The following is a 24147-nucleotide window of genomic DNA, read 5'->3' as shown; positions in this document are numbered from 1 at the left end:
AGAGTTGGTAGAAAGGTAATTGATGAATATTTTATGTTTGAATCAAGGCTCTCAGGCAGTATACTGCAATGTAATCCTTTATATGTTGAGCAAAGAAAAACTCTCCTGAGTTTCATAGAACAAACTTGCTGTGTGAGAGGGTTTTTGAAATGGAACAGAACACATGATCCTCATTATTCCATGCTTTCATCGCTACCTCTTGCAATGCCAGGTATTCGATGATGGAACTTCCAGGACCCCAAGGGTTCATAGGGAGCCGTTTATCCGTGGGAAACGCTCATATGTACCACGCAGGAGAGTACAAGTGCACATCCTTCAGCCCGCGATCTCACTCTGTTTACGTTCTTAGTGGTAAGGCTGCAGAACAGGGCTTGCGGTAAAACTATTGGCTGTCACCCTATTAGCGTTATTAACCATCCTCACTGTAATATGCAAAACCCAATGACATCCATTTTCCTTGAATATTTTTGCTTTGTTTTGTTGACTTAACGTAATCTTTTATTGTGCGAGTACTGTGGTTTGACTTTTGAAAAGTTGAAATTGTATACTGTATTTGCTTATTGGTACTTAGAAATGAGTAAATACGGTAGTAGTATTGAATTAGTAAGAAAGAGCTGGATGTACCTTTGTTGCAGAAACATGTTTTTTTTATTTTTTTTATACTTTTTGGTACAGTAGGAAGAAAGATGCAGAATATGAAATGCACCTAATAGTGGTTACACAAAATTATTGACGAGACATTCCTTGAGGACAGAATCATATGGAATACAATTTCCTCTTTATGTCTTCAGAACTAATATAGCTTGTTTTTTTTAACTACAGGACTCAAGTTGGGGAAACATTAATGATATACAAAAGAGTGATGACCAGAAAATCAATAAGTGAATAATTAGAATATGTTGAATGAAAAGATCTTAATCCTGTTAGGATGATAATCTGGAATAGTAATGATTGTGAATGTAGAAAAAAAAGGTTATATCAAACAGATATGCTTAGTAGCTCTGCATATTTATTTTTTTTATAATCCAGGTTTCCATGGTTTAACGGTTTATTTTGTCGAGACTTTTAGACCACCAGACAGTCAAAGGGTAGTAAATTCATGTTTCAGATGTTTAGATGTTTAGGCATAGTTTCTTGTTGTGTAAAAGATTTAACTTGGAGTGTGAAAATGAATTCAGTGTATACCCTTATATCTAATGTGTCATTTTAATATTTCTTATTTAGTCACGAGATTTTTTTCTCAGTACTGCTTATATCCACATTAGAACCTTAATTTCACATAGTGCCTTTTACTATACTGTCTCCTTCCATCTCAACATTTCTTTGCCTTCCTATCCATCTGTCAGATTAACTCATGTATGCTTCTTGTCATCTCTCTATCTAACCACCAAGTAGAATGCTATTTCTCATTTTGAAGCCCATTCAGAGAGTCTTAATTGTATTCATTAATTGTATTTATTAATTCCTTTTCTGTTTGTTTCTTCTCATAAACTTGCACAGTTACTTTGCTTTGACATTTTATCTTTGGACTGTGGCTACTGTTACAGCACATTTGATTCCTTGTCTCTTTGTTTCTTTCATACTTTTGCACTGTAACCTCCAGCATGTGTGTGTCTGTCTGTGGACACTTGTTAGTACAGCAATTCAAGAACAGTACGTGATAGAAACATCACAAGTACATCATAGTCACCCCCAGTAGAGGAAGTGAACTTACAAGATTTTGGGATTGGTTGTTGCTTAAATTTGCTTGTTAGTTAGGATTTATCATTTCAAAGTTCTTGTTACTTTAAGAATATTTTTCTGTGTGCATTGACCACCAAGCGACATTGTCAAATACTTTTACATCGACTTGTTTTGCCCATGCTCATAAGTCACCATCCGTCACTTATAACAAGGACTCTTTTGAATTTTCTTCTTTTCTAGACACTGCTCTACTTACTTGTACTAACTGCTTATGGTATATTTTGATGAATCTTATATTTTGGAAAATTTCTCAACAAACTGATACCCTTTTGCACTGGTATTTCAGTTTCCATTCCAGCCCTTCTGCCTTTTCCATTATTTCACACCGACCCTTTTGCACTGGTATTTCAGTTTCCATTCCAGCCCTTCTGCCTTTTCCATTATTTCACACTGTTAACCTTCATTCTTTTCTTTAAACTGTATTTCTTACTCTAGCCTTTACATCCATTCTGCAGCTTTTACTGATGACAAGCATGCACTCTTCCACTTCCTTTTAATACCAGCTGTACTTGCTTGTACATTGTTATTCACTCCTGACAGACAGTTTCCCTCATTTATACCAAAGCAGCATATCTCAGTAGAGTAGACAAAATTCAGTAAACTTTCTGTTTACAAAAGCTATTTTTTTTCTTGTTTTTCTTCAAAATTCCTGACCATTTCATTTGAAGATGAGTTTTGATCCTCAACTAGGTCAGTATACCTAACTTTCATATAACCTTTATCTTTCTTGGAAACACCAAATTTCTGAAATAACTGTCTGCCTCCAACAAATGTAAGATTCTTTGCAGGGCTTGAGTGTACTCATATTTCTCCCTAGAGCAGTTATTTAAGATGTATGAAGAACTGATAAATCCCTGCATGAATTACTGCTCTTATATCTTTTGGGTAGGTTCTTCATCCAACTTCTCTCTAAACTGAATTTAGTAAAAGCTATGACATAAGCTTTAGGCAAAAGCTCCTACCCTATTGGTGCCAACTTTGAATTCTGGTGATTTTTTCAAAAGTGTTTATTATATTATACTTGATTGCCTTTTCCCACATCAGTGAGGTAGCGCCAGGAAACAAATGAAGAATGGCCCATCCACTTATATACACATATATATTCATAAACGTGCATACATGCACATATACACACATAAATAAACATATACACATAGATACATATACATACAGAAGCACAGACATATACATATATACACATGTACATATTCATTCTTACTTGCCTTCATCCATTCCTGGTGCTACCCCACCCTACAGAAAACAGCATCTCTACCCCCTGCTTCAGCAAGGTAGCACCAGGTAAAAAAAAGAATAAATAAAAAAAAAAAAAAGCCACATTCGTTCACACTCAAATCTCTAGCCGTCATGTGTAATGCACGGAAACCACAGCTCCCTGTCCACATCTAGACCTCACAGACCTTTCCATGGTTTTTAAAAGTACGTACGGATTTTCTCATCGGGATATTTTGTTGATTTATTTTGTTTCATATCCTTACATTGAAATATTTTTAGGTGTGAAGCACATTACCAGTAAGAAGTCAAGTTTTAACTTTTAATAGGGAAGAATTATACTAGAAAAAGATACACGGCTTAGGTTTCGGTTGATATGAGGAAACCGTTCTTTGTTTTAAGGTGCATTCTCCGAGATTTGCAGTGTGGTAATCAGATATCGGTAAATTTGCAATGAAATTTTCAATTGAATTAGAAAATTTTCATTGACTGAGCTGTGGAGAAATTGGAAATAGTACTGTAAATAACCATTGTAAGAAAACAGCTTCACATTATATACCCGAGATGAAATGCTTCATAGCCTGTTAGATATTACACGATAAATTTCTGTTATGATGCTGTCGCATGTTAGAATGGGCTTGATATATACTGAAGTACACAGAAGAGCATGAAGAGGGTGAGGATTTCCTTTGTGAATCGTTAGAACTATTTTAACCCTTCCCCCCCTACTTTCCTATAAAAAGGTAAGTTTTACATTTTTGTGATGTTAAGGTGGAAGGAAGTTACATTTTCTATGAAAAGATAAGGCAGTTGGAGCAGATGAACCTTCAACAGAATACATCCACGATGTAAATTTTATGTTAAACATTTTATATCTTTGTCTCTTTGAATCATGTATTACTGCTATTGAATGCAAATTCTTGTAAGAGTCTGTAACAGACAGATTATTTTACTATCCTTTTGTTGGTTAAAATGCATTAGCATTTATTATTTGACTTTGCAGGAATGGAAAGATTTATTTTCTTTCTTCATTGCATTTTACTTCATAAGTTTCTCATCTTGCATGCAGTTGATGGATATGAATACCTTGTGCGAGGCCTCATAGCTGCAAAAAATGGGAATGAAGAGAGTATGCTTACATACATTCAAGATGAAGCTCTAAATAGTGTTTCAAAGCAATGCTTAGCCAGCAACAATTATTTGTTTTGTGAGCCTGCCTTATGGATATGTGAATACTTCACTTTGGCTTTGTAAGGCAATATAGTGAGGTTCTCAATACTATATAGGTTATAACAAATTGAAAGAAATGCAGAATGCCTGTCAATCATATTTTGTGTCTGAAGATATGTGGGAATGGGATGCAGTGTGGGACATAATCAATGAGGATTTGAAATTAGTGACTGAGATAGGGTGAAGCATCTGTTGTGCAATAACTTGGAAGTTGATTCTTCATAGCTTTCAAATAGAATTTGGAACAGTGGACTGGACAGGCTATGTTAGCTTTAAAGGGGGCAGCAAGAAATTATTTCATGTATTTTTGAACTGGTGTATCTGATTTTGTATGTTATAATATAAAAACACTTGTCTCATCCACAAAATCAAACCACACTCAGTTCTGATATTAATTGTGCATGGTAGAATATGTGTGGAATACTAGCTTGATTAAATGTGCAGTTGTTCCTTTTACTGTATATCTGAAGTACCACGTGTGGTAATTGTACAACGTTGTTCATAACAGTTCAATTAAGTTGATTTTGTGTTGCCTGTGTAGCATGGTGGACACATGGGGATTGTTTTGCTATTATCCATCCATTCATCATTCGAAGGGAGTCATACTTTAATCTGCACTTTAACGTGGTCATATTTTGAAGAGTATAAATTGTGTTACAGGGATGAGTAGTGTTCAGAGCATAGATGACAAAGTGTCACTTCCGTATGTCTGGGGAATGTGGTTTCTGATAAGTGTGTGTCTGGTGGTGATGTGCAAGACCACGTGGATGGTCATTGTTTCATGCTCATCTCATTACTGCAGTACGTTTATGTTTTGTTAGTGTTGAGTTTGTTGTGGGTAGCAAGACCTGTGAGTTTAGTTTGCTAAAGTGTGAAGTAGGGTTAAGCTTTATGTCTTTTTGGGCATTGGGATTAGTTATGTAGTTGTTTAGATAGAGGGGTCTGGTGATCAAGAAATGGAAGGGTAAGTGTGAGATGTAGTAATAAGAATATTGTCGAGAGCGCTGAAGAAAGTGTGTTGACATGGTTTGGATACATGGAAAAGATGAGTGAGGAGAGATTGAGAGAGAGGGTACATGCAATAAAAGTGCAGGGGAAAGGAAGAGATGGAGATGAAGTTTTGGAGTAAAAGAGCTTTTGAGTACTTGGGGCCATAACATGCCTGAGGGTGTAAGGCTAGCGTAGGATAGAGTGAATTAGAGTTATGTGGTATACTGGGGTCAACATACTGTAGCAGACTGACCCAAGGTACATGAAGTGGTCTGGAACCCAAAATGAGGAGCTTCACAAATTCTAATGGATATACTGTACAGCAGATAGGGAAAAAAGATTTTACCTTCTCATGGATTATTCCTTTAGAATCAAGTGCCTGTATATTACTTTAAGTTTTTGCTGTGATGACATGACACATTTAAACTCTGCTGCAGTATTTTTTACCCTTTCTTTCCTTTTCTGTATTATTTCCAAACATTTCTCTATGATTTTATTTTTTTCATTGCAAGCATTTTGCAGCTGTTTATGTATATATTGAATTAAAAATCTATGAATTTTTGTCAGTTTTATTTTTACTCATTCCTTGCTGAGTCTTTGCCATATTGAGTGAATATGCATAGGAACTGAGATGTGTGGGGAGGATTTTGAATGTGTCACTACTGTTTATTTGGAACTGACAAAAATGCCGTAAAATGGAGGAATGTTTTTTGCCAACAATTTTGCATAAGGCTTTGTTTATACCATTTGTTGCTTAAGATATTATAACTATTCCCAGAGAACTGTATTATAAATGGGCATTCTTTATGGGCTACAGAAAGTAGCTTTGCTTGGTACATGCAATTTCTAATATGAAAAAATAACTGATGAAAGCACTTGTTATTAATGCAGTGAAGTTTTTAGTAAGCACATGAAGTAAGGCTTTGACACTGTCAATCACTTGAAAATCCATGTTTCATTTGTTTTGCAAACTGTTCATCTTGTCCATATTTCATCCATCCATGTCAATCATTTGAAAATCCATGTTTCCATTTGTTTTGCAAACTGTTCATCTTGTCCATATTTCATCCATCCATGTTGTTCTTTAAATCTGCTTGTTCACTGTCTCCATTCTCAAAGATCAGATGTAATTTTGTAAGCTGAAGAAACTTGGTAGATTTGATTCTTTTTAATAACTTTACAATTAAAAACAATCTTAATGGTTACACTTGTTTTGCCTAAACCATTATATGCCATCGAGGTGATTAATTCACAAGCTTTCATCATTCCCATTTCAACTCAAAAGACGATAAGATCTTTTTAATTATTTAGGGAAAGACATTGTTTTCTGAGTATTTAATGTCATTTGGGTCTTTAAAAAACTTTACGCTTCCACTACAAAATCTTTCATTATTTATAATGCAGTGTTTGTTTGGTGAATTACAGTACATAATAGTTTTTCCTTTTCCTCATTAAGTGTTAAGCTCATATGACCTTCTTTTTACAGCTGACGTCTTGGGCAGTGAATCTGTGCAAGTGTTGTTTGTAGGATTTCCATTAAAGCTATCTTGCAATATGACCTACAATGAAAGTATCTATACCAAAGTAAAATGGTAAGTAGGACTTATGGTTATCATTTTTATTAAGGTGATCAATTATTTTGAAGGATATCACCTTCAGTTTAGCTCAAAAGTTCAGTACACTAATAGCATCTTTATTCGACATTCATTAAGGTCCAGCTAAGGAATGAGAAAGTAATCCGTGTTCTGTGTTGTCGTTTTCAGGTTCAAAGATAATGAAGAGCTGGAAAGCAATGATCACATAAAGCTTTTTGTTGTAAACTCATCTCTTGTCATCATGAAACCAGGAAAGGAGGATGCTGGGGACTACAGATGTGAGACACTGATTGAAGTTAGTGAAGATAAGCCTCATGTAAAGTCATTCAAAGTCATATGTAAGTATGTCTTTATTGATGTTTTCATCTCATTATTCTTTTTAATTGATGTCTTTATCAAACTTAGTGATTCCCCATATAAAAGCAGAGTGTTCTGTAGAGCCTTCACTAAATATTGATTTATACATTGATTTCATTCCATACTACCTACTGTCAACTTTTCCATTTATCTAAAACCATATGCCATACTCATATGTTAAATGTTCATGATAATTTTTTGTGTACCTCTCATATTTCTGTTTGACTCGTTACATATTTTCTTTCTGTTGTGTCCTAAGGTGTGACAGAAAATGCAAAATTTTGGGGGTAAACTCTACTCTCAACTGAACCACACATTACTGCCAGGACTGCCCTAGCCCCATGGAGTCATTCCAGCTGACTACATCCTAGTATTCTCAGATGTTTAAAATCAGTGAACCACACAGTTTATAGGAACCTGCTCCACGTGTCGCATAATTTGTTTTCCCATAATGTTATGTTCTTGTGCATACGGGCTAAAAGTAATTGTGCAATGAAGGGATTAAATCGTTCAGATGACCCTTACGTTGTTTTATATTCTGTACTTGTGAGCACTGGGTGATACTGAAAGGGAAGGAGTGCAAATGATTGGGGAATGTATAAGAGAAAGAGGCATGAAGTCAAGAGGAAGATGCATGGGTTGATAAAGTGGGCAGATGAGAGTAAACTTTATGGAGATTGAGATGTTTTGGAGGTAAATAATATAAAAAAGAAAAAAGAAAATGAGAACAAATAGAACATCGAAGAAGAGGGCAAAAGGGGAAGTCTTTATAGGTTGTGATACAGAGGGGAAGATGGAGTTAGTATTTTGAAGGACTGTTTAATATGTTTGATGATAGAGTAGCAGATGGTATGCAAAGTGAGAGAGTCATGGAGAGTGGTTTGATAGAGAGAGAAGAGATGGTGAAACCTTATGCAACATGAAATGTGGCATTGCAGCTGGAGTGGATGGTATTGCTGTTGAATTTACTAAGAAAGGGATGACTATGTTGTTGATTGTTTGGGAAGGATTTTCAGTGTTTTAATGGATCAGGGTGAGCTGCCTGAGGATTGACAGAATGTATGTATAATGCCTTCATTTAAAGGCAAGGGGATAGAGGTGGGTGTTGAAACTACAGAGGCATAAGTTTGTTGAGTATACCTGGTAAGATATATGGAAGGGTATTGATGAGAGGGCGAAAGCATGTAGAGAGCAACAAACTGGGGAGGAGCAGTGTGGTTTCAGAAGTGATAGAGTATTTGTGGATCAGGTTTATACTTTAAGGATTTGTGGAAGAAATACTTTGAGAAACAGATGGATTTGTGTGGCAATCATGGACTTGGAGAAAGCATTATGATATGGTTGATAAAAATGCCTTGTGGAGGTCTTAAGAATGTATGGTGTGGGAGGAAAGCTACTAGAGGCAGAGAAGTGCTTATCAAGACTGTAAGGCATCTATGCGAATAGGAAGAGAGGAAAGTGAATGGTTCCAAGTGAAGGTTGGTCTGCAGCAGGGTTGCAAGAGTTTTGGGGAGATGGTTGAGTATGTAAATTGTGGGTGATGAGAAGGCCTGGGAATTGAGTCAGGTTTTGTTTGGTAATTATTCAGTACTGGTGGCAGAGTCAGGTTAGAAACTGCAGAAGTTTGTGACTGAGTTTGGAAGAGTGTGTGAAAGGAGGAAGTTGAGAGTAAATGTGAATAAAAGCAAGGTTATTAGGTTTAGCAGGGCTGAGAGACTGGGTAGGGTAGCTCTGGTGTGAGTTTGAATGAAGAAAACTTGAAGGAAGTGAAGTGTTTTAGATACCTAGGAGTGAACATGGTTGCAAATGGAACCTTGAAAGTGGAAGTGAGTCAATAGGCTGGTTTAGAGGGTGAAGGTTCTGGGATCACTGAAGAATGTGAGGAAAGAGTGAACATTATCTGGGAGGGCAAAATTAGATATGAATGAAGGAACAGTAGTACCAACAATATCATATGGGTGTGAGGCATGGGCTATAGATAAGGCTGTGCGGAGGAGGGTGGATATGTTGGAAATGAAATTTTTGAAGGCAATATGTAGTGCGAGGTGGTTTGATCGTGTAAGTAATGAAAGAGTAAGAGAGATGTGTGGTAATTAGAACAGCATTGTTGAAGGAGCTAAAGATGTGCTGAAATGGTTTGGGCATATAGAGAGAATAAGTGAGGAAAGGTTGACAAAGAGATATATGTATCAAAGGTGGAGGGAACAAGGAAAACAGGGAGACCAATTGCAGATTGAAGGATGGAGTGAAAAAGATTGTGAGTGATCAGGGGCCTGAACATGCAGAAGAGTGGAAGCTCTGCATGGGATAGAGTTAATTGCAATGATGTGGTATACTGGGGTTGATGTCCTGTTAATGACTAAACTGGGCATATGAAGGATCTAGGGTAAACCATGAAAACTTATGCAGGGTCTGGGTGTGGAGGGGGAGCTGTGGTTTGGTACATTAATTATAACAGCTAGATAATTGATGTGAGCAGATGCAGCCTTTCTTCATCTGTTCCTGGAGCAGACTCACTAATGTGGGAAACTGAGATAAAAAAAAATTGTCAGTCATGTTTCATTGGCATTGTGGAATCCTAAATGAAAGAAATGCACCAATCACTCCTGTACAATATCATTGGTACATTAGTCCAATACCATAGATAATGACTTGGCTTTGTATGGTATTTTGACAATCAGGTATAAATGAACATACCAGAATTTTAAGAGCCAATTATATCTCATTACTGCGATTAGGAAGAGCTTTAAGCATATCAGGTTTTAAAGTTTAAGGTGTCATTTGAACACATCATTTGAATAGTGGATTCTGTTTTGCAATGTAAAAGATGAGTGTTTTCTGTAACAGGTTTGTGCTAGGTTAGTGGCATTATACTTTGGTAATGTCTTCTCTTATGAAGTGTATCACTGTCAGAGTACTGTAGTTGCTCAAATAAAAGCTATAGATTTTCTCTCAGAAAAAAAAATTGCAAAAGTTGGGTTGTGGCTTATAACTGAATACAATATCTTGAAAGATTTTCAAGAGTTGCCCCAAACCATTGTAGGAAAGTAAAAATTTATTTTAAAAGACAAAATTTTCAGTACTTAACTAAAAACCATACTGGTGAAGAAAAAACACTTGCCTCATGACCTGGTGCATAAGCACCAATAATCACCCATCTCTCTCCATCCTCTTTCAGTTTTACCCGCATCAATTTTGAATTTACTTCTTTACACTTAACCACACACTCCAACAACGCCTGCTTTAGGAGCAGTGCTACTCCTTCCTTAGCTCTTGTCCTCCCACCAACCCCTGACATTACTCCCAAGACTTTACCAAATCATTCTTCCCCTTTAACCTTGAGCTTCATTTTGATCAGAGCCAGAACATTCAGGTTTCTTTCCTCAAACATACTACCTATCTTCCTTTCTTCTCTACTTGGTTACATCCACACACATTCAGACACCCCAATCTGAGCTTTCGAGGAGGATGAGCACACCCTGCTTGACTCTGTCTGAGCCAGGTACCCATTTTATCAACCAACCTGCTAGGGGTAGATGAACAGCTGGGTTGACTGTGGACTGACTGCTGCAATCAGGATTCGAACCAGTGAATGAAAACAAATTGCTTATAGCACTGTAATTCCTGCCATTTTTAAGTGATTCATATATCAAAAGCACAGTTGATGGATTTATTAGTGAGTGAAAGCTTCACCAGGGGAATTGGACCTTTATAAGGAAATTATGTAACCCACTTTCATAGGTAAGAAACATATATGATATATAACTATGATAGATACATATGAAATACATAAAATAATCATTCACTTGTTTTTGTCTTTCAGATTTTGAAATTAGAAAGATGGATAAATCAACTAATATAGATAAAGGCGAAGACCTTGTTTTAGAGTGCCCTGTGGAAGGTAGTCCCTACCCTACCATCCAGTGGAAGAAAGGTAAGTTCATGTATGAGAAACTAACTGCTCAGTGGTCCAGTATATCAGTATTATAGCTTAAGGCCTTTTTTACACTAAATAAATTGTATTTTTTTTTTTTTTTTTTTTTTTTGCAAGCTTTGATATATGAGTTTTACATCCTGACTTAAATGTTCTATTTGAAATACCTCCACTTCGGGCCACGTTACCAATTTGTTTCATCTATTCAGAAGATTATAATTAAACTAGTGTATATTTCTAAACACATAAAGAAATTCAAGAATCTGTTGTGTCATGTGTTTTGAATTTATTTTCAAATTTTAGTACATGTAGGTATGTGAAACATTGAGTTCCAGAAAAATAACTTGGAGTACAATTTTAGCCTTTCCAGTTTATGTGCTGTATGTCAGTGAGTTCTATATGGGTTAGTGATTACTTGTCCTTTTTTCCTTACTCAATGCTATTGCCTAAAAAGTACAAAATATCAGCTTAAAGTGATATATTTTTCATACATGATCATTTCCCACATCCATGAGGTAGTACCAGAAACCGACAAAGAAAGGCTACATCAGCTCACATCCATTCTCTATCTGTCATGTCTACTTCACCAAAACTAGAGTTCCTTTTCCACAACCAGGTCCCACAGACTGTATATTCTTCCTTCCCAAGGTATCTCTCATCTCTCTTCAACCCTATATGCTTTGTCCAGATCCATAAATGTCCCACAATCCATCTGTTTCTCCTCCTTGAGGAAAGACTGTACCATTTGCCTCCAACTCACCTCCATTTAAGGTATTTATTTTTGCATTTCACTTTAGTCCCTTCTGCTTAATCTGTCATACTTTTATTTTCCAGTAAATGTTTCTCTGTACCTCCTGTGACTGCTTATGGGTTGCCACCCACAATCTGCAAATTGTGTACTCTGATAGGCTGGAAGTAATAAAGTTGATGATGTTATCCTGGTGTTGGTCATTGATGGGCCGAGGGGAAACCCAAAATGAGTGAGCAGCTGTGACCATGTTTAAGTGGTTCATGTAGGATGAGTGAAGGCTGGTGTCTTTTCACTAGAAATTATGACGGTTGTAAGGTCCTGACTTTAAACATCCTCAGAAACATATATCATGCCTGTAGGACTTTGAGATATTTTTTTAAATTTCAGAACCTAGCTATTTTTCATAAGATCTACTCATCTAATTCCAATCATGCTGTGCATTTCCCATCTCTACTGCTCTTATTTTCACATATCCTGACCTGCAAAAATGATCTCTAAATCCATACATCCAAGTAGGGATGGTCACTTTGTTCTTTTTATTATATTGTTTCTCCCATGACTATGACTGTAGCTAACTGCATTGTAGATTGTCAGTTTCCCTGCTATCTTTCACTCTCATGTATGCCATGCATGCTTTGTGCACCCTTTACACCAGAATTTTTTCCAGTAGCCAGAGTTTTCTGTACACCTCCAATTTTTCTCTTTTGCAAGAGAGAAATAACATGAAATTATTGTTTCTTTTCCAGATGATGTTCCCATCTACGATGCAATTAATGGAACTAGATTAACCCCTAAACCAAATGAAAAAAATGTACCAAATGCCACGCTTATCATATCCAAGGCTGAATGGATTGACCGTGGTAATTTTACATGCACCATCACCACGCTGTCAAACACCTTTGAAAGGTTTACCTACGTTAGAGTGAAGGGTATGGAATTTTATACTTTAAATGATATTTATATGTACAAGTATTCATAAGATAATAGATATTTATTGAACTGTGCACTGATTATTGACACAGTACAGCCTAAATGGTGCCATCCTGTTTCTATGCAGATTATGGAAAAGGGCAGTAAAAGGAGTTAGACATTATATTACTTTCAGTGTGTATAAGCTATGATTAGTTTAATTATATAGCATATTTGTAGTCATTTTGCTTAACAGAAGAATGGTACTGATCCTGAATAGGTTACCTGCATGTCCTTTTATGGGAGTGGAAGTTCTGTTTAAAGCTAGCAGTTTACCTTAAAGGAAATGAAGTCTGTTTGAGAGTATGATGGATGGAATTTTTTTTTATTTAAGACTGTGATTGATATGATGGGCTTCAGTGATACTAAATGAAAATAAAAAGGATGACTATTCACTGTTATAGTCAGGGATACATGGGAATAAAGGACAGTGGAAAGTGTGGCCAAATGTATGAATGGTAGTTTGGAATAGTTCACCCATGCCACATGTTGCCACTGCTCTTCAGCCCACTCTCGCCTCCATCCTTTCACACATCTCTACTACCATTCCCCACCACACTTGCCTCCTTACTCACTGCACATACCTCTACCAATCTTGGCTTCTTCACTACACACATTACTACAGCTCCCCACCACACTTTCACCTTCCTCCTTCCTTTTCCTTTCTCTAGCCACTTGATATTTTTTTTATTGTTGTGTTATGATTACTATACTCTAGCAGCTGCATGACTAAAGCAGTACAGCAACAGTGCAAAACTCTCATGTATTCATACCAGATCAGACAGTAAGCTTAGTTTTAAGAACAAAAAAGCACTGGAGTTGTCCTCTACCAGTGGTCTGTTCAGTATGAGGCACGGAAGGCAAAGAAAGAACATGAGTTCACCACTTAAGGAGACTTTTGCTATGGCCAACCCCTTGAGGGAGTTCCTGGATAGATGGTCATCAGAGATATAGATAGGTAAATAGATATATGATTTGGAATTTGATTGACAAATTTTAGTTTTCCATAAGATGAGTGTTCCCTAATTTGTAATTAACAATATAGTAAAATTCTCTTAAGCGAGCTGCCATCACATAAGGGATATGTGTACACTGTGGAGTTAGTTAGAAAAGGGTTATAGAAGTTGAAGTTCGGAAGGTTTCTCTGAGCATCAGTACCCTTGCAAGTGCCATATTTTCCGAGTTGTCAGATTGGGGAAATTGCTAGATTTGGGGAGTTATCAGACATTGGAATGCTAGAATTGAGATGTTAAGAGTATGAGAGAATTTCATACTGCGATATTTGAAATGTGATTTTTTTTATTCCAGTACCTCAGTATTTTTTTATGATTTGAATGTATTGTATCAGGATCATACTTTACAAGTTGGTGATTATTTATAGATGTGTATGCTGCTCTGTGGCCCTTCCTTGGCATCGTGATAGAAGTGCTGTTACTTGGCATTATCATCTTCATCTTTGAGAAGCGTCGAGCCAAAGCTGAGTTTGAAGAATCTGACACTGACCAGGGAAACGATCAGTGAGTTAGTGCTTTAATACCTTCTGTTGAATGTTTATGAATGAAAATGTTCTGCTTAAACTATTTTTTGATAGTTATTTTTTTTTTATTTTATTTTAGAATTTTTTGTTTTGTTTTTTTTTATTTTTTTGTTGTTGTTGAGGCAAAGAAGCATAAAGGAGCAAACTGATCTTATGAAAATCCTCATATGAGTTTGTGGGACCTTTAACCCGAGAGTTTGCATACTTTACAGGAAAAACACAGCTGATCACAACAAGGATTCTGTGCGACAACGAAAGTAAGTAGAAAACTGCAAGGCATTGTTCACAAGACTTCAGCTGAAAATTTGCTTCACCATATGAGGAAATAAGATGATAGTATGGGCAGATTTTGTCACAAATAAGTTACTCTTTGCTATAATAGTGTTTTCATATACTTTATTACAAAATCACTTTTCCTAATAATGTTTGGAAAATGAGTTTCATAAAATTTTGAAGGCTTGGATCCCACCTGAGTTTGCTAATTCTTATCATCAAATCACTGTTATTCCATTTACTCTTTCTTGCAGGGGAAACCTTTTAATGGCTTGTTATTTTTGATTAACTATATAACTAATTGTGCATGAAGAGGTACTTATACTTTCATGCTGCATTTTGTTCACATTTAGAAGCCCAACATAGTGGCATTCTTCGGTCAGGATTATCAATGACCACATTAGCCACAAGACAAATCGTTATATTTTCCAATCTAGCTATTTCTTTTGTGCTGTTTTTCCTCCTACAACTACAATTATTTTTTTTAGCAAGTTATTTGGTTATAGCATTTTAGATTAAAACGTTTTCTTTTGATTGAAATCAAACTTTATTTGCACTTTAGTTGGAGGGAAGCCATGTTATGTAATTTGTAGTGTTATGGGGGTTGGAAGAAAAATTATTTTATTCCTTGATTTTATTATTAGAAATGTATATGATATTTATTGTATGTCCATAATTTAGAATAAAACATATTCATCATGTACTGTGGTAACTGGAACAAGAATTTCCAATAGATCATATGACTGATAATTTATAATTTATATAGGTAGTGGTTCAGTTATATGTAAATAGCATTTCTGGCTCTGTTGCATAGCAATCAAGTATAACTTAAAGTGCAGGGATTTATTAACAACAGAATTCTTTTCATTAACAGTATATAGTTCATTTGAAATTTAATGCATGGGTTTTAAAGTGCTTGGAGTCAAAGAATATTGAAAATGAATTACGATATATGCAGGAAATTTATTGGCTAATATTTGTATATACAAGTCTCATTTGATTTAGATTATTCATAAAATGTTGCCCTTTTTAAAGAGGTACAGATTACTATAAGATGTATGAAAGTTTATGTGTGCATAAAACTGAGAAAGTGAATGAATTTACCTTAAGTGAAATGATACCCATTTTACAGAAAGGGTTTAGTAGGTGCCATCATGCTGTAAATGCAGTTAGTGGCATTTTGAATATATTCAGCTATGATGCAGTACTATGTTTAAAGCATGTAGCAAGTAATAAGAGTAGGAACAGCTTATGTACCTGTGAGTTTGGTAAGAAAATGAAAAGTAAAGATAATTTATTGCATATTAAAGGAAATATACTTCTGTGGATGAAATCATGAGTAGTAAGTTAAATATTAACCGAAAGTGTAATTATTTTTGACTACTGAATATAGTGGGTGAATATCCAACTCAGGTTTGTTAAGTTTTATGTCTCTCTCTCTACTTTGTATTTATCTATTAATATTTGTGCGAGACATATTGCTCGTGTCTTTGAATATTCATTGACAGTGTTTAGATTTACTGCCATTAGACTTCTCTTCCTGAAAATTAATGATTTACTACTAAATATTGCAAAGATGCGGTCTGATTTAAGAGGAAATGTAAGATAGAACTGTTTCTGTGAACTTCATATTTTATAATGACATATGGAGGATTTTGCAAAAATCTTTTGCAAGTGCATGAAGTTTAATTACACGCTACATGGATACTTAATGATGAGTTCAGTAATACTCTAATATAGTTGTAGCTAGGTTTATCACTGTATATGTTAAATAGTGTTGTAAGTGTTATAATCACTGTTACATAGCATTTTTGATTAATGCAAAGGAAATTTTCCCCTTTTTTGGAGAAGTTTGATTTTAAAACTTCATATGTTGACTGTAATTAAGTAAAGTTATATTAAATTATCCGGAATCAAGAATTGTTTGCTGTTATTGTTGTCTTTGTAGATGTTTTAAGGTGTGATGGTGAAATTGTGCACAAATGTGATGAGAGAGGGGTGAAAAGGATTTATATCAGCTGATTTCAGAGACCCCTGTATATCATTCAAGATCTTATGTTATACTTATGATGATCAAATTATTTCTTAACCTCTTTGTTGTGCCGGATTGCCCTAGAATGTAACAAGAAAGTGACTGCCTTTGTTTGTGGAATGTGCTTTGGACTAGTAGTTGAGCATGTGTTGTATTTCATAGTAATCTCAGTTCAAACTCACTTGGATGGTATTACATAATTATTAAAACCCACAGATAATGACAGATTGAGGGAAGAGTGTGTCCGTTTCTGCCTGAATATCCTCAGCTCACCATGTTCCTCATAGCAGTACAGATTAATCCCCTGTGTGACCACAGATGAAGTCTGCATATGAAATAAATCTAGTTCAGCAATCAAAGTACAGCACTTAAACATTCTTTTAAGAAGAAGTCTCTGTACTGTAAATACTATAGTTGGTGTGGATGCATGCTCATGGATACCACAATTAACATTGTGAAAGGCTTGCCTTTTTGTGCATGTCATTCTGGAAAGGTTTTCACTCAGATGCAGATATTCCTGCCATACTAGTAATTCAGTCATACCTTTTTGATATCTTTCATTGTTTTTGACAAGGAGTTTTATGTGACAAATTTTTCCATAAGTTAGTTAGGGAGACTTATCAGGGACATTGGAAAATAATCTCTCTAGGCAGTGAATGATTCATGAAAGACTAACTGTGATTTTATATCAAAACTGTTTTTAACTAGAATTATTTTGTGTTTACACTAATGGATTTGTGAGAGTATGGCCGGTAGTATAAGCAGATAGTTCAAAAGTATTGGATAGGAGTGGAAGCTAATATAGCAGTTTTATGCAAAGTGGCCCCAAGAGCATTAGGGTTATGGTAAAACAGTTCTGGAGAATGTGAAAGAGAACTGAACATGAATGGAAATGAAAGTCGAGAGGTTATGTTTAATTGCATCTTCATGAGAGTGGTATGTGCTATTTACTGTAACAGTGGTACAGTCTTGAGGTGCACACTATTACAAGTAGCTTTTATCAGATTTCTTTTGAAAGCTGATATTTCTTTCCATTGAAAGTGTGTGTGAGCATGATGTAATTAAGTATACATGGGCCACATGTATGCAGGCTAGGTGGACAGCATACACTGCAAAAATAAAAAAGAAAATATTTCAATGCCAGTAGCCTCATCACTGATAATATCCATGCCATTGTCATACGTACTTGACAAGTACCGATAGCAAACTACAGTATTAAAAAACTACTGTTATATTAGGATAGCCAACAGATGATGCAAGCCCTTTGTTCCCTTCACACGTAGCAGCCCTTTGTTGGGTATTCACACTTCAGTGGAGACCATAGTTTTTCAGGAAATTGTTATTGCCTTAATAAAAGCATTTATTTGAACAGCAACAAAGGTAAACTTCAGCTGAAGAAATAGCATAGGCAGACCGACATCAGCGGTCAGCCTCTCTGGCTTAAGAACAGCTGTTTTGCACCTTCAGTGGTCTTCATTGCCTCAGTATGGATTGCTCACTTAGATTATCTAGATTGTCTTCTCCTCAGCCTTTTTATAACCCAGAGTGGAATAGTAGGCTTCTCTTCATTAATTATCATGGCACTGCACTTTCTCCAATCATGCCTCTTTTTCTGCTGTGTTGTTACCACCTTATCCCTGTTGTACAAGTATCATCTTGGCCACTGCCCTAAGGGCCAACTGTATCTATCCCTTCCTCTAAGGCCTGGACCCATGGCATGTATGTGGCTGCTTCTTTCTTTAATTTCTTTGTGGAGACCAGTCACATGTGGACTGACTTATGATAACTATTCCATACTTACAACAGTGAAATTGTGGAAATGTCTTCCTTCTTTCATCTTTGCATCTTCCTACAACCTCTCTGCTTATAAAAGTCAGTCTGTCTACAAACATTTAAGGAGCTCTAGTTAAAATCTGTTCTTTTTCTTATCCTTTATTTGTTTAACCTTAAATTGCTACAATTGGGGCATGTTTTGCTTACACCACATCAATCACTATGAAAAATGAATATATTCAAGCTTCTAATCACTGACTTCATGAACTTGAAATGTTTTCCACAGCATAATTTTCCATCCGAGGTAGCGCTACCTCGCAAACGCGGGAGACAGCGACAAGGCAAAATAAATAAGTAAATAAATAAATATAATTTTCCATCCCATTTATTTCCAAAATTTGACTAAAGAAGCTTTTGAACTATGAATGGTATCATCATTTAGATCTTTTATTTTTTTGAATGATGCGAAACCCTAGATATAGCTCACTATAGAAAACAATTACGTCTGATTACCTAATATCTGTTGACCTACCAGCAGTTATTATATAATTAAAAGAGAACTAAGGTTGTTGCTTTGGCATGTGATGGTAGTATTTCAATATTTTTACATTGGGCAAAACTTGTTGATGTCAGAAAAGGAGATAAATTGTAGGTAAAATGCCTATGACCTTGCAAAATCATATATTTTCGAGTCAGAAATACTTAGATAAATGAGGGCTACTGGGACATGTAGAGATACACTGTGGCTGTGTTGATGTGTAGGTATATACTGGTCAAGCATAAACTGAAATGAGATATATGATTTAATGGTTAAAATGTTCCACGGGTTCCGAATCTGCTGAATGAATATAGGCTATTCTATCTATATATTCATATCTCTGATGCCTGTTCCTTCCATGAACTGCCATTAAGGGGTGGCCATGGCCACCAGGATAAAAAACTAGTGGACAAGATAGTCAAGAAGTACTGAAGTGTTTGAGATGCAGGTTCTTGAAGGAAGATACTGTAAAGAAAAAGCGAGTTTGCAAACATGGAATGGGATAATGGAAGTAGTGAACTGTGGTGCATGGGTGAGTTTAGGTCTATATAGAAAGTTGAAAGATAAGAGTACAAGCATTTGAGAGAGGAACTGGGAGTTGGCAGAATGTGGAATGATGACCATGAATAAAAGTACCATAATATTTTTTTTTAAAAGAATTGCCTTTCCTGCTTTTGTGATGTATTGTCAGGAACAAACAAGAAATGGCCTAATTTGCACAAGTCCTTGTACAGTGTACCAAAATCAGGGATTACTCCATAGTTTACCATGATTTAATCATATGCCCTGTTTAAGCCTGTTAGCAGTGGGAGCTTATCTGTAGATATTACTCTCTGGTTTCAGTACAGTATACATGGCAGCTATAGGGTGGATTTTTTTTTTTTTTTTTTGTGTTTGTGTGTTGAAGGCTCCACTCATGGACAAAAGTCCACATCAGGGCTGGGCCTCAACTGAAATATACAGAAAATTATGAAATGGAAAAAAATAAGACAAGGGAAAGTATTTACAAATTTTGGAGGAAATGAAAAACATCACTGAAACGGCAAAAGGCAATTAGGTGTAAAAAATATTAGAGTATCAGTGAAGGTCATCATTTCATATTGATACGGGATGAATGATCAAGTATAGTATTTTCTGGCACAGCATGCATGTACGAGGAATGACTTGTCATTTACACTTTCATGTTATAAAGTGAGCCATGGTATGCAGGGTGAGTGAGATTATTTACTTGTATGTGAAGAGGCTGTTATGATAGGATGTGGGAGGTGCTGTAACTAATTAGCTACCATAATGTAAGTGTAGACAATGACTTATTTGGATTTAGGTAGATAAAACACTCCCTGACATAAACATAGATATTTTTGACTAGAACCATTCTTAAAAACTCATCTCTAAATTCCTTTATATTTTAGTTTCATCTTGAGTGAGGCTACAATCCAGTTAATGTTTTTATAACAATTTTAATTTAAAGAGTTTTCACCCCAGGTGTAGGGTGATGATAAAACTGAATAATATTAGTATTATTTGGGATTATTATTAGTCCCTCAAGCCTAAACATGGTTTTCATTAGAAAAATTCCATGGGGTGATGACTTTCCGAGAATCTAGTTGTCAAGGAAAGTCTTAATTAAATGATATTAAGGAATATGTATCATTATCTCTGATTCTCAAGGACTTGTGCTGTAATTTTGTTGAGGTAAAGATTGCTAGCTTTAATAAATGTAAGTTGTTCATTCATAAATTGTTAAATGTTGAGAGCATGAGCTGCAGTTGTGTAACTTCTTGTAGCTTAGTATTATAAATTTCATAGCTATGGTGTTCAAAGGAAACTTCCTTGTAATGTGTGAAATTTCAGACTTTTTGCATTACCTTAGTGTTAAAAACTGTTCATAATCACCTCAGACAGCATGTAGAAGTTATTTGTTGAAGATCTAGTCACAATTTAGAGTTCTGAATAAGAATATTATGAAAGCTTCCTTGCACCATATGTCCCTTCTTAACCCAAGTAATAAGTAATAAACATTTTGTAGAAAAGATTTGAGTTTTACTAACATGAATTTTGATTGCAGTGTGATTGAAAATGTAAATTTTGTCTAAATACTTGAATTTTTTCTGTATTCTGAAGCTTACATCTAAAAAGGATAATTAGTTTTAACTATGTTTTGCAGTTTTAACCAGACACTAACTCATTCACTGTTGTTGGTGCATATAAATGTTATTTTATTTTGTGCTCACTGTGACTGGAGTATTTAAAATCATAGTACGCGAATCACCATGACTGGAGTATGTAAAATCATAGTTCTCGAATCAATCAAAAACTCACCATAACTCATGTAAGACATGAATCCAACCTGTATTCTCCAGTCACCTTGTCAACCAATCCCACTAAATGAACCCATCCATACAGAGTATCTCGTATGACTCTGAAGACTTGCTCTCCACACCACAAACATTTACACAAAGACCATAGGGAAACAAAATGCCCTAACAATACTTACCAGATTTGGACAAACGAGAAACCCTGAAAATCCTTTAGTCAAAGCATCCACTACACTTTAAATGATAGCTCACCTACCTAATCATCCACCAAGTTAAAAGCAGTGTAACTAAGCAGCAAAGCACACACAAAAAAAAACAATCACTGGATTCCTTGCAACCATTAGTACTCAGTGCTCATACAACACGACAAAGAATCTCCCACTGTATTCCCACCTCAATATACTCGGCATTCAATCCTTTGCTGAAGTATGCTGGACTCCATCCAAAATACTAACCCCCAGATAGAAAGAAAACTTACAACCACCTCAAACCTCAACAACCTATACTTACAGACCTTTCCTTTCACTACAAACAAAACACTTGCAAGACACACATACACCAATATGACCCTCCTATGCCTTAAACATCCCCCCAACACACATACACCATTTTTCAGAAATATATGTTACTTTCTCATCTGTGCCCTGGACATCACTCATGTCTACATCATCACAAACACCGATTTAATATATCAAAGAGACTTCTCATACCCGAGATGCAACTTCCATACTGAGGACAATGAACAATTACCCTTGAATTGTCCTGCAATCACCTCATAATGATATGCACACATCTAAACTATGTACTTTCTCAACCAGGGTCGTGGATCTTGAGCACTGCTAGAACTCCATAGAAGGGGTTACTTTAGCAGGATGTTAAGGTGCGTGTGACTGTGATTACTATTTGTGTAACAAAGTGCGAGTTTTACACTTGTGATGCCCAGTCTCCTAAACTTGTAAATATGTACCATACAACTATTTATCAGTACTGTATGGGGAGGGAGTTTTACACTCATGGGGCCCCTCTCTTGAAAATTATCATTCAACCTAAATTATTATATGCTGTCTGCATTAACTATGTCTTCAGTCATATATTTTTTTAATCATCCACTACTTACATAACAGAAGTACTTATTCGCATAATTTCCAAGAAATTTCTTGTTTGATTTTATGTTAAATCCTTTGGTTGTTCTGTCCCTACCTCTCTTGAGCTGTCACATAATTGTTTTTAAAAATTTAAAGGATGTGGTCAGGCCACCTCTCATTCTTCCTTCCAAAGTGGTTAAATGTAGTGCCTGTAACTCAAGCCCCAGCCTAAACCAGATACCCATTTATCGACCTACCCGGGGAGGACAAATACCTCGGTTGGGTGCAGACAGACTCCACTTGCAGATCTTAATCAATTCAGATTGTTATGACCAACTTCTCTGAACAATTAAAACGTGCACGAAAGTAACCTTTAGTGAGGCAATATCATCGGAAGTGCAATCCTGTTAAAGAACTTCTCACTTCAATGGCGTCCATTAGGAGCTCCTGAAACGAGTTTCTGGGTGGCAGTCTCAAATTTCCTTCCAATGTCAGGAACAGAGGCAGGAGCCAAGTAAGGATGTTTTCCTCAGGCTCTGTCATCTGTCCTCGACGCTACCTTGCTCACGCGGGAAATGGCAATAACTAATAAATAAATATTATATATATATATATATATATATATATATATATATATATATATATATATATATATATATATATATATGGAGAGAATGAGTGAGGAAAGATTGACAAAGAGGATATATGTCAGAGGTGGAGGGAACGAGAAGTGGGAGACCAAATCAGAAGTGGAAAGATGGAGTGAAAAAAACATTGAGTGATAGGGGCCTGAACATGCAGAAGGGTGAAAGGCGTGCAAGGAGTAGAGTGAATTGGAACGATGTGGTATACCCGAGTCGACGTTCCGTCAATGGATTGAACCAGGACATGTGAAACGTCTGAGGTAAACCATGGAAAGTTTTGTGGTGTCTGGAAATGGAAAGGGAGCTGTGGTTTCGGTGCATTATACATGACAGCTAGAGACAGTGTGAACGAATGTGGTCTTTGTTGTCTTTTCCTATCGCTACCTCGCGCACATGGGGGGGGGGGGGATTGTCATTTCATGTGTGGCGGGGTGGCGACGGGAATGAACAAGGGCAGACAATATGAATTATGTACATGTGTATATATGTATATGTATGTATACGTTGAGATGTATAGGTATGTATATGTGCGTGTGTGGACGTGTATGTATATACATGTGTATGTGGGTGGGTTGGGCCATTCTTTCGTCTCTTCCCTTGCGCTACCTCGCTAACGCGGGAGACAGCGACAAACTATATATATATATATATATATATATATATATATATATATATATATATATATATACCATTTTCGCATTAGCAAGATAGCGTCAAGTGCAGATGACCGAGCCTCAGAGGGGAAAAAAATCCTCACCTGGCCCGCATCTCTGTTCCTTCTTTTGGAAAAGTTAAACAGAAGGGGAGGACTTCCAGCCCCCTGCTCCCACCACTTTTAGTTGCCCTCTACGACATGCAGGGAACACGTGTGTATATATATATATATATATATATATATATATATATATATATATATATATATATATATATATATATATTACAAACCCAGGACCCTTTTTCGAGGAAAGAAGCAGAACTCTGCTCTAATAATGGAAATATCCTCTTAAGCCTCAAACAGGTATTAGGTGGTAGACAGAGAAACTTTCAGATGCACCAGAGCACACACACAAAACGAGTCTCCATTATCAGTGAGTATATAATTTTTGCCCAAGGTCACTTTGATTGGATCTTCCCAAGCGAGACCTGTG

At 36.1% G+C, this 24147-nt stretch overlaps 2 protein-coding genes across 10 annotated transcripts in view; one reads left to right on the top strand and one right to left on the bottom strand.

The window, feature by feature from the left end:
* LOC139747619 (neuroplastin-like) overlaps window positions 1–17425 on the top strand; it is a 32568-nt gene extending 15143 nt beyond the window's left edge. For 2 of the 9 annotated variants that reach the window (XM_071660103.1, XM_071660104.1), the window contains 6 exons: window positions 6680–6785; window positions 6957–7126; window positions 10969–11079; window positions 12577–12759; window positions 14181–14316; window positions 14549–16526. In XM_071660103.1, coding sequence (XP_071516204.1) covers window positions 6680–6785; window positions 6957–7126; window positions 10969–11079; window positions 12577–12759; window positions 14181–14316; window positions 14549–14597 — 755 coding nt within the window. In that variant the 3' untranslated portion in view covers window positions 14598–16526. Of the gene's footprint in view, window positions 1–211; window positions 352–6679; window positions 6786–6956; window positions 7127–10968; window positions 11080–12576; window positions 12760–14180; window positions 14321–14548; window positions 16527–16857 lie in introns of those variants that run through there. The other 7 variants (XM_071660096.1, XM_071660102.1, XM_071660098.1 and 4 more) reach the window with 7 other exon arrangements.
* The window catches only part of LOC139747542 (methionine synthase-like), an 85771-nt gene that overhangs the window by 58654 nt on the left and 2970 nt on the right, over window positions 1–24147 (bottom strand). The window lies entirely within an intron of this gene.

Source organism: Panulirus ornatus, chromosome 69, assembly GCF_036320965.1.
Source record: "Panulirus ornatus isolate Po-2019 chromosome 69, ASM3632096v1, whole genome shotgun sequence".
NCBI classification, from domain to species: Eukaryota; Metazoa; Arthropoda; class Malacostraca; order Decapoda; family Palinuridae; genus Panulirus; species Panulirus ornatus.
The sequence above is the reverse complement of the archived record's forward strand: the minus strand, read 5'-3'. Positions and strand labels throughout refer to the sequence as shown.